Source organism: Myxocyprinus asiaticus, chromosome 46 (genome assembly GCF_019703515.2).
Source record: "Myxocyprinus asiaticus isolate MX2 ecotype Aquarium Trade chromosome 46, UBuf_Myxa_2, whole genome shotgun sequence".
Classification (NCBI taxonomy): domain Eukaryota; kingdom Metazoa; phylum Chordata; class Actinopteri; order Cypriniformes; family Catostomidae; genus Myxocyprinus; species Myxocyprinus asiaticus.
This window is the reverse complement of record NC_059389.1, coordinates 26,140,923-26,156,190: the sequence shown is the minus strand read 5'-3', so window position 1 is coordinate 26,156,190 and position 15,268 is coordinate 26,140,923. Positions and strand designations below refer to the sequence as shown.

Sequence of the window (15,268 nt, the reverse complement as noted above, 5' to 3'; positions counted from 1 at the left end):
AAAGAGCAATGCTAATGCTAATGCTAATGCTACAGTATAGATTAGGCAACTTCTCGCTCTTTGGGAAGAGCACAGGTAATTAATGGAACAACATGGGATGTTTATTTATTTATTTAATTATTTACTGTTAATGTATCCTGTAGAAGTTGTCAGGTTGTGTTTGTTAATTATGTTTTAGATAAACTATGAGCTGAACTGTTCAGAACTATTAGTTTGCTTATATTAGTCCAGCATGAAAAGTAGATATAGGCTAGCCTAATGTATTAATATAGCCTTAGTTTATATAGATTAATGTGTTTTTTTTCTTCTAATGATAGTGTAAACATGTCTATTTTTCTAGGTTGAATGTTCAGCCTGATCTTATTAATATACATAGCTATTTGCACATTAAAATTTGTAACATTTAAACCAAATCAAATCAAATCAAATCACTTTTATTGTCACACAACCATATACACAAGTGCAATAGTGAGTGAAATTCTTGGGTGCAGTTCCAAGCAACATAGTAGTCGTGACAGTGATGGGACATATACCAATTTACAATAAACATCAGATTTACAACACAATTTATAATCTAATATACACATAATTACACACAACACAATATACAAATAATAACATACACTGTACAGTACACAATACACACAATAAAGAATACACATTATACAATAAAAAAGTATATATAGTATATATAAAATGTACAGTAGGTTGTATTGTACTGTATTGACATTCAGGCTGTCGGTTGATAGTAAGTTGCCAGTGTGTTGTTAAGAGAGAATATAATTTAATAATAATATAATTTATGACAGTCCGGTGTGAGATATAAGAGTAAGAGTAATAAAGTGCAGTGCTGATGTATTTTGATCGTGGGAGATCAAGAGTTCAAAAGTCTGATTGCTTGGGGGAAGAAGCTATCATGAAGTCAGCTGGTGCGGGTCCTGATGCTGCGATACCGCCTGCCTGATGGTAGCAGTGAGAGCAGCCCATGGCTCGGGTGGATGGAGTCTCTGATGATCCTCCGAGCTTTTTTCACACACCACCTGGTATATATGTCCTGGAGGGAGGGAAGCTCACCTCCGATGATGTGTCTGGCAGTTCGCACCACCCTTTGCAGTGCTTTGCGGTTGTGGGCTGTGCTATTGCCGAACCAGGCAGAGATGCAGCCAGTCAGGATGCTCTCTACAGTGCAGGTGTAGAACCGTGTGAGGATGTGGCGGTTCATTCCAAACTTTCTCAGCCATCTCAGGAAGAAGAGGTGCTGATGAGCCTTCTTCACAACGACTTCAGTGTGGATGGACCATGTGAGTTCCTCAGTGATGTGGACACCCAGGAACTTGAAGCTGCTGACTCTCTCCACTGCTGCTCCATTGATGGTGATGGAACTGTGTTCTCTATCTCTTCTCCTGAAGTCCACCACAAGCTCCTTTGTCTTACTGACGTTGAGGGAGAGGTTGTGCTCCTGACACCAGTGTGTCAGAGTGTGCACCTCCTCTCTGTAGGCTGTTTCATCATTGTCAGTGATCAGACTTACCACCGTCGTATCATCAGCAAACTTAATGATGGCACTAGAGCTGTGTGTTGCCACACAGTCATGTGTTTACAGGGAATACAGGAGTGGGCTGAGAACACAGCCCTGCGGGGCTCCAGTGTTGAGGGTCAGTGATGAGGAGATGTTGCTGCCTATTCTAACCACCTGGCATCTGCTTGACAGGAAGTCCAGGATCCAGCTGCACAGTGAGCTGTTGAAGCCCAGAGCCCGGAGTTTCTCATCAAGCTTGGAGGGCACTATGGTGTTGAATGCTGAGCTGTAGTCTACAAACAACATTCTCACATGTGTTCTTTTTTCCAGGTGGGAGAGAGCAGTGTGTATTGTAGATGCAATGGCATCATCAGTGGAGCAGTTGTTGTGGTAAGCCAACTGCAATGGGTCTAGTGATGGAGGCAGCACAGAGCAGATGTAATCTCTGATTAGTCTCTCAAAGCATTTGCTGATGATGAGGACAAACAGGATGCCAGTCATTTAAGCAAGTGATTTTGGATTGCTTTGGAACAGGCACAATGGTGGACATTTTAAAGCATGTGGGGACTACAGACAAAGAGAGGGAAAGGTTGAAAATGTCCGTAAAAATACCAGCCAGTTGGTTTGCGCACGCTCTGATTCCAGGCCGCGTGGCCTGGAATGCCGTCTGGACCCGCGGCTTTGCGGATATTCACCCGTCGTCAGTATCGGGTTACATCCGCTACAGAGACGGAGAGTGAACTAACCTCTGTAGCTTAGGCCGCGAGAGCTCTCTACGCGAGGGTGGTGTTATTTCCCTCGAAACGAGCATAAAAAGTATTTAGCTCATCCGGGAGAGAGGCAGCGGTGTTCACGGCGGAGTTTTTATTCCCTTTAAAGTCCGTGAAGATATTAATTCCCTGCCACATGCTTCTAGACTTGTACATGTTTGTACGTTTGGATAGACACTAAAACGTACAATATGCACACTTTGAAAGCATCTAATATGTAAACATTTTTACGTATATTCAGCTTTAGAAACTTAAGGTATTGATGAATCCATTACAAATATATTTGAATACACGATTTGATTATAAATATATTTGTACATTTTTACTGTTTTATAGATATTTTAGATTCCTTAACCCTACCCGAACCTCTTAACATAACCACATTTCAACAATATAAAAACATGTAACAATTAGATTAATGTACAGTGACAATAATTTTTGTTACAATATACTAATATATATATATATATATATATATATATTACAGCCTCTAATCCCACCCCTACTCTTAAACCTAACCATAACCATTTATTAAACATATAAAACACGTAACAGGCAGATACATTTAATATGAATATTTTTTCCCGAAAAATGGCAAAGATCTGTACAAAAGCAGTCCAGAGGGCGATGCGCTGCATCCAATGTGCTCCCTGATGGCATACAATAGTATTGTGTGAGGTGGAGAGTAGAATTTAAATGATTAATCACTGTAAACCTTCTCCTGATGCACTCTGTAACAATGCTGTCATATCTCATTCAAACTTATACATTACAGAAAACGGCATGTCGCAAACAGTCACAAGACACTTGAGAGCCAATGAGCATTCGACATCACTGCTGTAAAACCACTGGTCTAGATGTTTTTTGAGGTGGCAATTTTTGATTTTAAAAACGAAACCAACATGGGTTGATGGTTACAGTGGATGGAGACGGAGATCGTTGAATAAAAGACTAGAATTTGGGTCTGTTCTTCACAATGTAATGATGGCTGGCAGTAACAATGACAGGTAGACGAAGACAAGATGATGTGAAGAACCCAAGTGCAGTTTAATACAAACGTTTAATCCAAACGTGAACAAAACATAAACATGAACTTGTCTAATAAATGTCGAAACTTGACATGGCTTGATATGACTTCACTTGACTTGACATGAAATGACGTTACACCAACAATGTTACATTAACACAATACCTGACAAGAGACAATGGCAAACATGAGGGCTAAATACTTGGACTTGGGAGAACACATGACAATGATAACCAATGAACACACAGAACTCTAAACAAGCTAACGAGACTGCAAACAAGCTAATGAAACAATGAACCAATGGGGACAAGACACAAGAACATGGGAAACACGTGACAAGATCACATGACAATGAAACAGGAACAAACATGGCATGGAACAATTTTACCAAAATAAATGACATGACCAAAAACACATAATACCATGACACACAGAAAGCAGTCTGAAGATTTGGAGTATAGCTAACACATTTGTGGATTAATGTTATTATTGTTTTATGATTTATGATTTATGTTTTATTTTTTGTGGTTTATTTTGCTTTTTGGCATATTCTGAAAACTCATTTTGTGTCCCATGGCAAACAAAAATAAAATAAAATGCATAATAAGTGATTAAACGATTACAGAGTTTTTATACATTTTAACATTTTAAAGTCTAGTCTTGGTTAAAGTGATGTAATCCTTTAAAACGTTGTATAGGGCAGCAGAAATCACACAGAACTGAATAAAACTATTAAAATGTCACATTATATTATCAACTGTGTTAAATAAATGTGATGGCAATTAACTGATTATAAATGCAAAGAAATGAACTGATTAATTCCATGAATTCAATATTAATCAATTCAAACAGTACACGTAAACATTTGTATGTTTCTAAAGGTGTTAATGCCTAAATTGATGATATTTTAGATGCTGTCAATATTGTACGTTTCGGTATCTATGCAAACGTAAGATAATGTACGTTTGCTAGAACCAAACTTTACGTAAAAATACAAATGTTCTTATATCACGTTGGAATGTTAATTGTTCTGTTTATTTACTATAATAAAGACTATATTAGGCCTACATGATGTATATTCATTTATGAATGGTATAATATGTATGATAAATTGTGTAATTTTTAAGCATTAGATGTCACTCATTAACAAATGGAGTGCAGGACTTGGAACCTCTTTTCACAAATGTTTCTTAATTATCCACTTTAAATTAATGTTCACTTTCATGGGTTACTAATGTTGAAAACTCATTAATAAGTGGTTCACAGTTGTTCACTTTACATTAAGGTACATTTTCATATGTTATTAATGCCAGTAACTCATTAATAAATGGTTCACAGTTGTTCACTTTACATTAAGGTACATTTTCATATGTTATTAATGCCAGTAACTCATTAATAAATGGTTCACAGGTGTTCACTTTACATTAAGGTACATTTTCATATGTTATTAATGCCAGTAACTCATTAATAAATGGTTCACAGGTGTTCACTTTACATTAAGGTACATTTTCATATGTTATTAATGCCAGTAACTCATTAATAAATGGTTCACAGGTGTTGAAAGTGCATGAAAGTCACCCTTTTTATTCATGTTGTTATAACTGCATATAAATGATTTACAATGCATTCATAGATGATTTATTAGTCATTAATGAACCACTTTATAAACCCTTTACAAAGAGAACCTTATTGTAAAGTGTAACCCGTTTATCCATATTCATGATATGATCTGAAGAGTGTGTGAACAGCAGTGAAACACTTTTTTATGATGTGTTACATTTATATGAGTAGACAGTGGGCACTTTCACACTGTTATGAGTGAAAAGGTGGATATGACATTGAGGAACTTTCCATGGGGAGCTTAATAGAGATGGCCGTTCAATTAATAAGTGATCATCCCAATGCCCTATTAACTTCGATGACTTTACCATAAACTGTGAGAGCTTTGGAGGACTGAAAGGTGTGGGGCTCAAAAAATGAATTTATTTGGAACTCACCCTTCAAGTACGTTCAGAAAAAAATGTCATTGTATACACTCTGTGGTAGTGTTGGGTTCGAGTCCACCTTAGTCGAGTTCGAATCAAGCTTTAAACAATCAAGTCCGAGTCCAAAAGGGGCTGAGTCGGACTCAAGACCGAGACCATAAAAGGCAGAGTCCGAGTCGAGTCCGAGTGAATCTGAAAACTTTAACCGTAAACTCAACATCAATATTTTAACCTTATTTTAACGTTCACAACTAAGCAAAACTATTTGTCAATAAAAATTTAGCAAAAGCTTGATAAATACAAACATAGACTAAAATAAGTGAAACTAGTGTTAGTCATTACAACCAGGGTTATTATAAATTTAAATTAATAATAATAAATTATTAGCCTATAAGTTATTATAAAATTATCAAATTTTAATATTCTTTTTATTTCTTCTTAATTTTCAATTTTTCCTTTCAATTTAGTTTAGTTTGATCTAATATTATCCCTATAATAGAAATAATAGTCTGTTTTTCCATACTGAGATTTCTTTCTGAGTCTCTATCTGCCTACTGGATTGGGAAAATACATACAAATGAGTCAATACAGTAATAATTAGCTCTCGCTGAGAAGTTACATCTCAAGATTTGACTGCAAATGTTACATCCAAAAACACAGGAAAAGCCCACTGCTAATATTAGTGCCATTTAACACAGACATAGTTAATTAGCGGAAAACAGTTCTGCGTGCTGCTTGTGCACATAATACCCCGATGCGTCCGTGTGCATCTCACAGCATCTGCCACCGAAGATAAAAAATATATATTATATTTGCTTGAGCGGCAGTCGTGTAAGTCTAAAATCATTATGAAATATTTAAATACCAACTAAAGAATTTCACTGAGGTCTTCTTTAACCATGACAAAAACACGGAGAATAATAATATTGAGTCTTAAATTTACCGGAACTGTCCTTCAAAAGTGTCAGAGATATTGGCTAAAACTAACATGTGCATAAGTTACCCGGTGGTAAAAATAAAATAAAAACTTTATAATCAACTAAATTCAACTCATTACGTGAAGTAGCTTCATACACAAACTCGAATAATACATTTTATAGTGTATACTTTAAATGCTTTGAAAATAGTAAATCAGTAATACATAGGTGCTGTTTATCTGCTTAGAGCTGCTGTCTGCTTTAGCAATAACGCTTTGTTTTGACAATATTGCATGGACCACAAGAGACTACAGAAGCCTACATGTGTGGATTCATTATGCTTTAAAAGACTTAATAGACCAATATTAATACTATTTTTCTGATTTTTTCATTTTTATGTTGTTTTTACTAAGCTGTGAGAGACATGATGTGGGTGACTCAGTGAAGTTCTTGACTGGAAGTTCTTAACCACGATGAAAACCGCAATGCGAGCACAGTCTTGGCTACACAAATTGCGCGTGCGATTTTACCAGTTGTCTGGTCCTGTGCCTGCCTTGTTTAGTTTCTAGTACATTTGCTACATACAGTACCTGTCTTTATGTGTTCATCGTGCCAGCCACCTTGGTAATCGATGTTAAACAGTAGTCTCCATAGTAACATTCAAGCGTACTGGTTGACTGATGAGTGTGACTGTGTGCGTGCGTATGTGTGTTTGCTTAACAATGTGAAACAAACTCTGACTACATCTACGACATCAGGGGGTGCTGCATGCAGAAAGCATTTATTTCTTTTATTTCTGTGTTGTTATCTAAAAAGTCCATTTCAATTGGACTCGTGACTCAGACTCAAGTCTGTGTCTGAACTTGAGTACCCCAACTCTACTCAGTGGGGTTTTTAAGTAAATTTGGAGCAGCAAAAATAGTTAACCTTGTGTAAATTGTCATGTGAACGAGTGTTTCTCAATGTTAAGAATGCAGAGAACAGACTTGCATTCTTATGAATACCAGTCTTACAAAGCTACCTTGGAAGAACGAACTCGGAAGGACAAGAGGAAGTAGAATGCATCTATTGCGAGCTTTGAGATTTGCTGCAATCTTCTTGTTGCGCGATTGTCCATCCCAGCTCATTTGTAGCCAGTGAGAGAACTACATCATCTCACCAGTGAGGTTTGTAGGATGACACTCGTTTCCTCCATGTGTTAATTAATTTATTAAAATGATGCCCAAAAAAACAACAAATGTTGATGGAGTATGACAAATCTCACAAGCCATCGCAAGCTCACAGCAGCATCTGTCAGTTGTATCAGTGCAGTCATTGTGCAGTCTGACTGACAGAGGTTTTTGTACGACTCTTTATCACTGTGTGAACACCCAGCTACTACTGATGTAGTGTATACTCATACAGTAATAATCTCCTGTATCTTCAGTCTGGACTCCACTGATGGTCAGAGTGAAATCACTTCCAGATCCACTGCCACTGAATCTAGATGGAGTTCCAGTGTGAAGAGTTCTGATGCTGTGAACTAAAAGTTTAGGAGTTTCTCCAGGTTTCTGTAAGTACCAGGACAGACAAGTGTTACAGTGACCATCTGAGGGGCGTCCAATGGAGCTGCTGGTTTTACAGGTCAAAGTGACTGTGTTTCCATACTGAGCAGATTTCAGTGTGGGAGTCTGAATTACAGTCACCTGTCCTGTGCAATCTAGAAAACATTTTTAATGACATTAAACTTTCTGAAGAGTAAAAATGTGAAGAACTGAAAAAAGAACTAAGATATTAAATTAAATTCTATTTAGAAGTTACCTTGAAAATTGATCCCTAAGATCAAGATGATGATGTTGATGAATGTCATTTTAGTTGTTGTGTCTTCTGTTATTATTCTAAACAGTCTCAGTCATGAAGTGTTAAACTCCCAGCACTATAAACACTCAGTGCACTGAAGCATGTGCTGAAAATGCAAAACATCCCTCTATTTGAATTATTTGTCTCACTATAGCTCATAACACTGATGTGTGGAGAATGTCCTCAGCATTAAACATCTTCTGAGCTACTACTTAATTAACCATTTTGAAATTTTAACATCAGGCACAAAATCAGCACTACAGAATTATTTGTTGTTTATTTATTTATTTATTTTATTTTATGTATGGGAAACAATGCTAATTTGAATGAAGTATTTTGTCCTCATTGTCCTTTTACTGAGGGTCTACAGATGAATAACTCTGTTGAAGAGTGTTGATAATATGACAACAATAACAAACTTAATTTATAGAGCACTTTTAAGAGTTTTTTATGTGTTCATGAATGTATTTGCAGTGGTTTGTAAGTGTAATATCTGAAGTCACATAATGTTTTAGGATTTGATATGGTGTCCATCAGTGAGAACAGAGGTGAAACTGCACATAAAACATTCAGTGGTGTGAGATTTGAAGATGTGGAGTGTTTTGTGTGAGAAACATTCACTGTTGAAGAGTTGTGCTTTAGATCATGTTTGGACGTGACTCTAGTTTAAGATCGTGTTTAATTTACAGAGAAACTCATCAGCACTGAACATCATATAGAACAGACAGATGATGAAACACAGTAAGAGTGAAGATGAAGAGGAGGACAAAGAGAAAAGATGAACTCTACATGAAACAAATGAAAATATCAGGACAATTATTCTCTCATGAGCAAAAATGAATTAAAATGAGGATTACACTATCAAATTAATTATGGAGTTTTAGTAGTTATGAGAGGTAGAGCTTGATGTTATGAAATACTAATAAAACAATAACAGTCTTTAATTATGTAGTGGTCACATCAATAAAACATTTTCATAAAAAAAAAAAAAGAAAAAAGAGCTTCATTAAGATTTATTATTGTAAGGTCATAGTATGTTTGTCCACTGATCAGTGTTGTGTGTGATTGTGTTGTATGAGCAGCTGCAGTATCTGTCAGTTGTATCAGTGCAGTCACTGTGCAGTCTGACTGACGGAGGTTTTTGTACGACTCTTTATCACTGTGTGAACACTCCACCACTGTGATAACTCTGACAGTAATAATCTCCTGTATCTTCAGTCTGGACTCCACTGATGGTCAGAGTGAAATCACTTCCATAGGCTGATCCACTGCCACTGAATCTAGATGGAGTTCCAGTATAAAGGCTTCTTATGTAATAGATCAGGAGTTTTGGAGTCTCTCCAGGTTTCTGATGATACCAAGAAACACAGTCACTACAGCCAGAAATCGGCTGACTGGTTTTACAGCTGATTTGAACAGTTTCTCCTTGTTTAACTGATTTTATTGCTGGATCCTGAGTCACTGTCACTTGTCCAGAGATATCTGAAAAAAGAGATTAAAGTTGTTTACTGTATCTTAAGAAAACGTGTGATTTGATGTGTCATGCACACAGTATGAGATTTAACTTTAATGCCATTATTTAGTTTGTACTGTAATAATCAAGACAATATATTTACCCTGAATGCAGAGAGTCAGTGTCCAGATGAAGATGATGCTGAAGGTCATTGTTGTTGTTCTGTGTTGTGTGATGATGAAGATTGTGTTCTGTTCTGCTGTCAGTCATGAAGTGTTAAACTCACAGCACTATAAACACTCTCAGATCACTGAAGCATGTGCTGACAATGCAAAGAAGTGGGCAGGATCTTCAACAGTCTGTACTGCTACTAAACTAATATACACACTAATATACTGTATACATTCTGTTGAACTCACTGAATGATAAACATTCCCAGAGCATCAAAGAATGTCCTGCAGAAAGTCAATAAGAATATGACGTGAAGATGTTTGATGGTTTTCATGGTCTGTTTTAAGTGTCACAGAGTTTCAGTGTGGTTCAGATCTTGACTTTAACTTGGTCAAAAGCTTCATTTAAAAGTTTCTTTTTAACAGATCACATTATACTCAATGTGATCTGCATTTAGAATTTTTAAAATGAATAATATTGTCTAGCGCTTTACTGTTTGTGCGTAAGTGACATGAAATGTCAAACAGTAATAACGTGTTATGCAGTGTTACATGTTACACTTCATCTAAAACTGATTTTAAACAACATTGCTCTTAGTCTTGTAGTGATAGTGGCCTTAAGGCACATTGCACATGATTATGGTCAAAACAACCTATCACTCTTTGTGCTCCAAACATGAATGACACCTCAAATCATGCAGCTTGTCGAGGAGAGTTGTGCTATTACATTTCTGGTGGATGATAAAACTGGAGAAAAAAAAAATCCCATAGACTTACACTGAAGGAGGCACATGAACCATATCTAAAGACCAGAATATTACAGAGAATTGAGAGTGTGCTCTTTTGACTCAGGCCAGTAAGCAACCATCTAGCAACATCCTAGCAACAACCCAGTATACTCTAGTCACTGCAGCACACTAAAATCAACTCAGAGCAACTGTTTAGTAACACCCTGGCAACCATCTACAACACTAGCATCATGATGGGTACTTTTGCATGGCAAACATCACTTTCATTTTCTTTAGAAAATCCAGGCAATTTCCCTTGTGTAGCCTACATATATTCACATTTTAAACCTAAAATCATGTTATTGGAATAAATGGTGTTCAAGGAGCATGTCTGCTGGACAACTACCCTATATAAAATTCAAACAGAACAGATTGTTATTCTTATTGTTTGCACACAGAAACAGTATTTCTGCTGATTTACACAGTTCAAATGACTGAAATATCTGACTTTTCAATTATATTACTCAAATTTAATATATGTTTCCATATTTTCTTTATTAATACTGAAATGACGATCAAATGTTATTTTCCTAAAAATATGAAAAGCAACTAGAACACAACAATGAGATGAAAATGTCCTTAATATGAAATCATTTCTCTGTGATGCATGAATGTGTTGTGTGTAAAGATGTGTTTGTGATGTGTTTATAGTGCAGTTACTGAAGTGTGCAGAGGTTTTTGTACAGTCGCTCTATTAGTTTGTATCACTGTGGTACACGTTTGGCAGCGGCACCAGACTGGATGTTGGCAGTAAGTAAATACTCAAATAATCATTTTAATATAATAACTTACTGTTTTTTAAAAAGTAGTTCTACAGTACATCAATGTATTTTATAACTTTATACATTTATAATCTAAATTATTTTGTGTTCAGTATTATCTTGTAGATTTAATGTGCCTTGAATTTTTGACAGCCAGTTGGATGCTTATAGTGAATGTGATTTTTATTTTAGATTTTCTTTTTATATTAAAATTATTTGCCCCATTGTCAACATAAATGAATCTTAAATCTTTGTTTATTAAGTTTGGATTCATAATTGTTCTCTGTGTTAATAAGTACAGCTCTGATGGATACTTTAGAGTGCTGTGAATTTCTAAATTTGTCCAGAAAGTAATGAATGTGGCACCGAATACAAAATTAGGGGTGTTACATTGACATTTATATATTTAATAAAACTTCAATGCATAAAATAAATCTTCACAATTTGTTAATGTTTATTATTTATTTATAATGTTGGGCAGTATTTGGTGCTTAATCCGTCAAAATTGGGCAGGTTGCATGTTTTATTCGACTCTTTTATTTATTTTATTTGGAGTTCCCCAGAAATTACAATGGAAAACATTTTAGTGGAGGTGTGAAACATGATGTCTAAAGTGAAAAATTTATTATAGTGTTTTCAAAAGCTGCAAATAATTTTATTACTGCAGTTATTGCATTTACATGTGCATTACAGTAGATGCTTATTGTGCAACGAGAAATACATAAAAAATTCTTCATCTTTTGAGTTGACCTTTGTTCTCTGTTTGTCAGGCAACATCTCTCCTAAAGTGAGCGTCCTGCCCCCCTCCAGTGAAGAGATTTCCACAAAGAACACAGCAACACTGATGTGTGTGGCCAACAAGGGCTTCCCCTCAGACTGGAGCCTGAGCTGGAAGGTGGACGGGAACAGCAGGTCTCAGGAGAGCAGTGCTGGGGTCCTGGAGAAGGACGGTCTGTACAGCTGGAGCAGCAGCCTGACTCTCTCTAAGCAGGAGTGGATCAAGGGGGTCTCAGTGATCTGCGAGGCCAGCAGGAGAGACCAGCAGCCGCCAGTCACTGGAGAAGTGAGGAGAGATCAGTGTTCAGAGTAGATCCACTCACTTCTGTTCTGCCCTTCTTACTGATGTCTCACATGGAGACTAACAGCACATGAGGGACTCCATTCATTCTCTCTCTCATCTGTCAAACAACATCAGACACCAGTGCATGTGTGCTTTTTTATTCACTGCTCATTGTCTTTTAGCAAAATTCAGTCATCAAATAAAATAATATTCTACCTTTATGTCTTTGATTTGTGTGGTCTTTTTTGAAAATGAAATACTTTTTAGTTCAAAGTTTATAATAAAACTTCACTCAACAGACCATGAAAACACCTGCTGATATTTATTTTAAAACAAGACTGTGACCAAATGACTAAACCTCAAACATTTAGTGCTGTTGGTAACTTTATCAATTTAATAAGAGATTTTTGAAATATAAATATGACAGACACATATCCTTCACATGTCAGTGTGTTTTGTTTGCTGGTTCTTCTATGTGTTGACAGTATTACTGTAACATGAAACTCCTCTGAGGATGGTGAACATCTGCTGATGGAGCTGCTCTATTCTGAGAGGAACAGAATCACTCACCCTGATGATGCAAATATGAGTTGAACTGTTTGACACTTTATTCTGTGAAATGAGACAGTTCAGTTTGACTAATGGAGAGATGAGGTTTGTTCATATTCATCAGTTTTCAGCAGTCATACTGACATTATGAATGTTTGAATGAACTGTTCACTCTGTGATAAGACACAGTGAATGATTCATTCTGATGTGTGTTCTTCAGTATCTGTTAATCAGAGCTCTTCACTGAGAAACTCTGACTGCTGTTTCTCAGCATAAATATCATCAGCTTTATTTGGATGTTTTTATGAGTGCAAAATTTTCTAAATAATAAACTAGCTGTCTAAAGCTGTCTGTGAAAACTCAAGAGTAAAGATGTTTTGTTTGTTTCTGCTCACCCCTTCACATTCTATAATTATAAAAAAGTACACACTATTTTAAATGAATGAATTAATGAGTAAGTGTATGAATGAATGAAAAACAACACAAATATTTTAAGCGTCTGGAATCATTGCTATATTGTGTGATTGTGTTGTATGAGCAGCTGCAGTATCTGTCAGTTGTATCAGTGCAGTCACTGTGCAGTCTGACTGACGGAGGTTTTTGTACGACTCTTTATCACTGTGTGAACACTCCACCACTGTGATAACTCTGACAGTAATAATCTCCTGTATCTTCAGTCTGGACTCCACTGATGGTCAGAGTGAAATCAGTTCTTGATCCACTGCCACTGAATCTAGATGGAATATTAGACTGTATTCGGCTTGCAGATTCAATAAGTAGTTTAGGAGCCTCTCCAGACTTCTGCTGGTACCAGGCCATACAAGTATATGAACCTGTACAAGCATTGCTCACTACTGTGTTAGTTTTGCAACTTATAGTGACCGATCCGCCAATCTGAACCATTTTTATCGAGGGAGTCTGAGTCACAGTCACCTGTCCACTGAAACCTTTTTAGAAATATTGCAAAAGTTAGAAAAATTGGAAAATTCACATTTATACCAGTTATAAAGTTTAAATAGTTTAAAACTGCAAATTCAATCAAACTAAAGTATACCTTGAAAACACATGTAAAAAGTCCAGATGAAGATGATGCTGAAGGTCATTGTTGTTGTTTTGTGTTGTGTGATGATGAAGATTGTGTTCTGTTCTGCTGTCAGTCATGAAGTGTTAAACTCACAGCACTATAAACACTCTCAGATCACTGAAGCATGTGCTGACTATGCAAAGAAGTGATCGAAAATAAAGATCTTGTAGTTTGAACATCTGGAGACACACGTTTTTTTTTTTTTTTTGTTTAAACATGGTTGCAGGTGTGTGAAAACCCTATAGCAGGGCGTGGCTTTTCAACTAGATGCACTCCAACCAATCAGCTCACCTGATGAGATACACACAACAAGGCCACCAAGCAAGGATAAGTATAGTTTTCAAGATTTGTAAACTGTTCTAACAAAGGAGTCCACACCACAACTATAACGGTAACAACGCAGAGCAACGTTATCATTTGGATCACTTTCAGAGTGATTTGTTTCCAGCTGATGAATGATAAAAACACTGACAGCCAATCAAAATCCATCCAACTTTAAAGGGTTCCTGGTTGCTGCCCTTCACAGCTGTTTGCCAGTCCTGCTATCAGAGTTCAACACCTCAAGCATGCTCCCTCTGTCGTATCGGAGCAGCGAAGACAGCAGCACCTGCCGTTATAAAGGCTTCAAGCTCTCGGCCAACAGACTTCTGTTGCACATCAAAAGACTTGCAAGTTATGTTCATTCTGGAATTAAGGACGTGTAGTTACTCAAGCAGGGGGATCTGGCTTAGGCTTGGCTATCCTCCCTCAGAATATGATTTAATGGCTCTGTTTTTAATTCTGTCTGGAACTCTGTGGACACTGACTTTGGTTCTATCAACACCTAAATAAGCTAATAGACCCTTTTCACACTTCCACTTTCGCAAAGTGGAAGTCATCAAATGCAACTATGGCCACTGCCGAGGTGTATGCATTTTCACAGTCCTTAAAAGTTTTGCCTGCATTTACATTTGGAGACGTAGACCGCGTCGTCCATCAACGGTTATATCTAAACTCAACAAAGGTTACAAGTTGATTCTCGAGGGTTATCTGCATAAATTCGAAGGTAATTTGCTAAAAAATATATTATTATTGAGAGGATGTGCATTAAATCAGCAGGCACATATTTCTGTATTAAAGGAACGATCTACAAATCTGTCGCCATAAACTGCAAAAATGCGAAAAAGAGGGCAAGTTTAAAAAAATCTAAAAAATATATTTTCAACAACTAATCTCTCTCCAGATATATTTGACATGAAGTTGCTCATGAGTTTAGGAGTTTATCACAATATTTTTCCACCATTCATTTCTACTGTTTGCGTTCTTCTAATTGACCTTATACTGTAAATAACATACATGGTACAATA

The 15,268-nt window shown here is 36.5% G+C and overlaps 4 gene segments (V, D, J or C); 1 reads left to right on the top strand and 3 right to left on the bottom strand.

Annotated features, from left to right (window-relative positions):
* Positions 1-7,557: 7,557 nt before the first annotated feature.
* LOC127435833 (Ig kappa chain V region 120-like) lies at positions 7,558-8,150 on the bottom strand. The segment is given in 2 exon segments: positions 7,558-7,917; positions 8,019-8,150. Coding segments are annotated over 2 exon segments (393 nt in total).
* A 213-nt stretch (positions 8,151-8,363) lies between these two features.
* Positions 8,364-9,832, bottom strand: LOC127435844 (immunoglobulin kappa variable 3-15-like). The segment is given in 2 exon segments: positions 8,364-9,539; positions 9,674-9,832. Coding segments are annotated over 2 exon segments (375 nt in total).
* LOC127435724 (immunoglobulin kappa constant-like) lies at positions 9,748-12,510 on the top strand. The segment is given in 3 exon segments: positions 9,748-9,867; positions 11,167-11,218; positions 12,000-12,510. Coding segments are annotated over 3 exon segments (492 nt in total).
* A 931-nt stretch (positions 12,511-13,441) lies between these two features.
* On the bottom strand, positions 13,442-14,051 carry LOC127435840 (immunoglobulin kappa variable 1-16-like). The segment is given in 2 exon segments: positions 13,442-13,785; positions 13,893-14,051. Coding segments are annotated over 2 exon segments (381 nt in total).
* Positions 14,052-15,268: the final 1,217 nt, after the last annotated feature.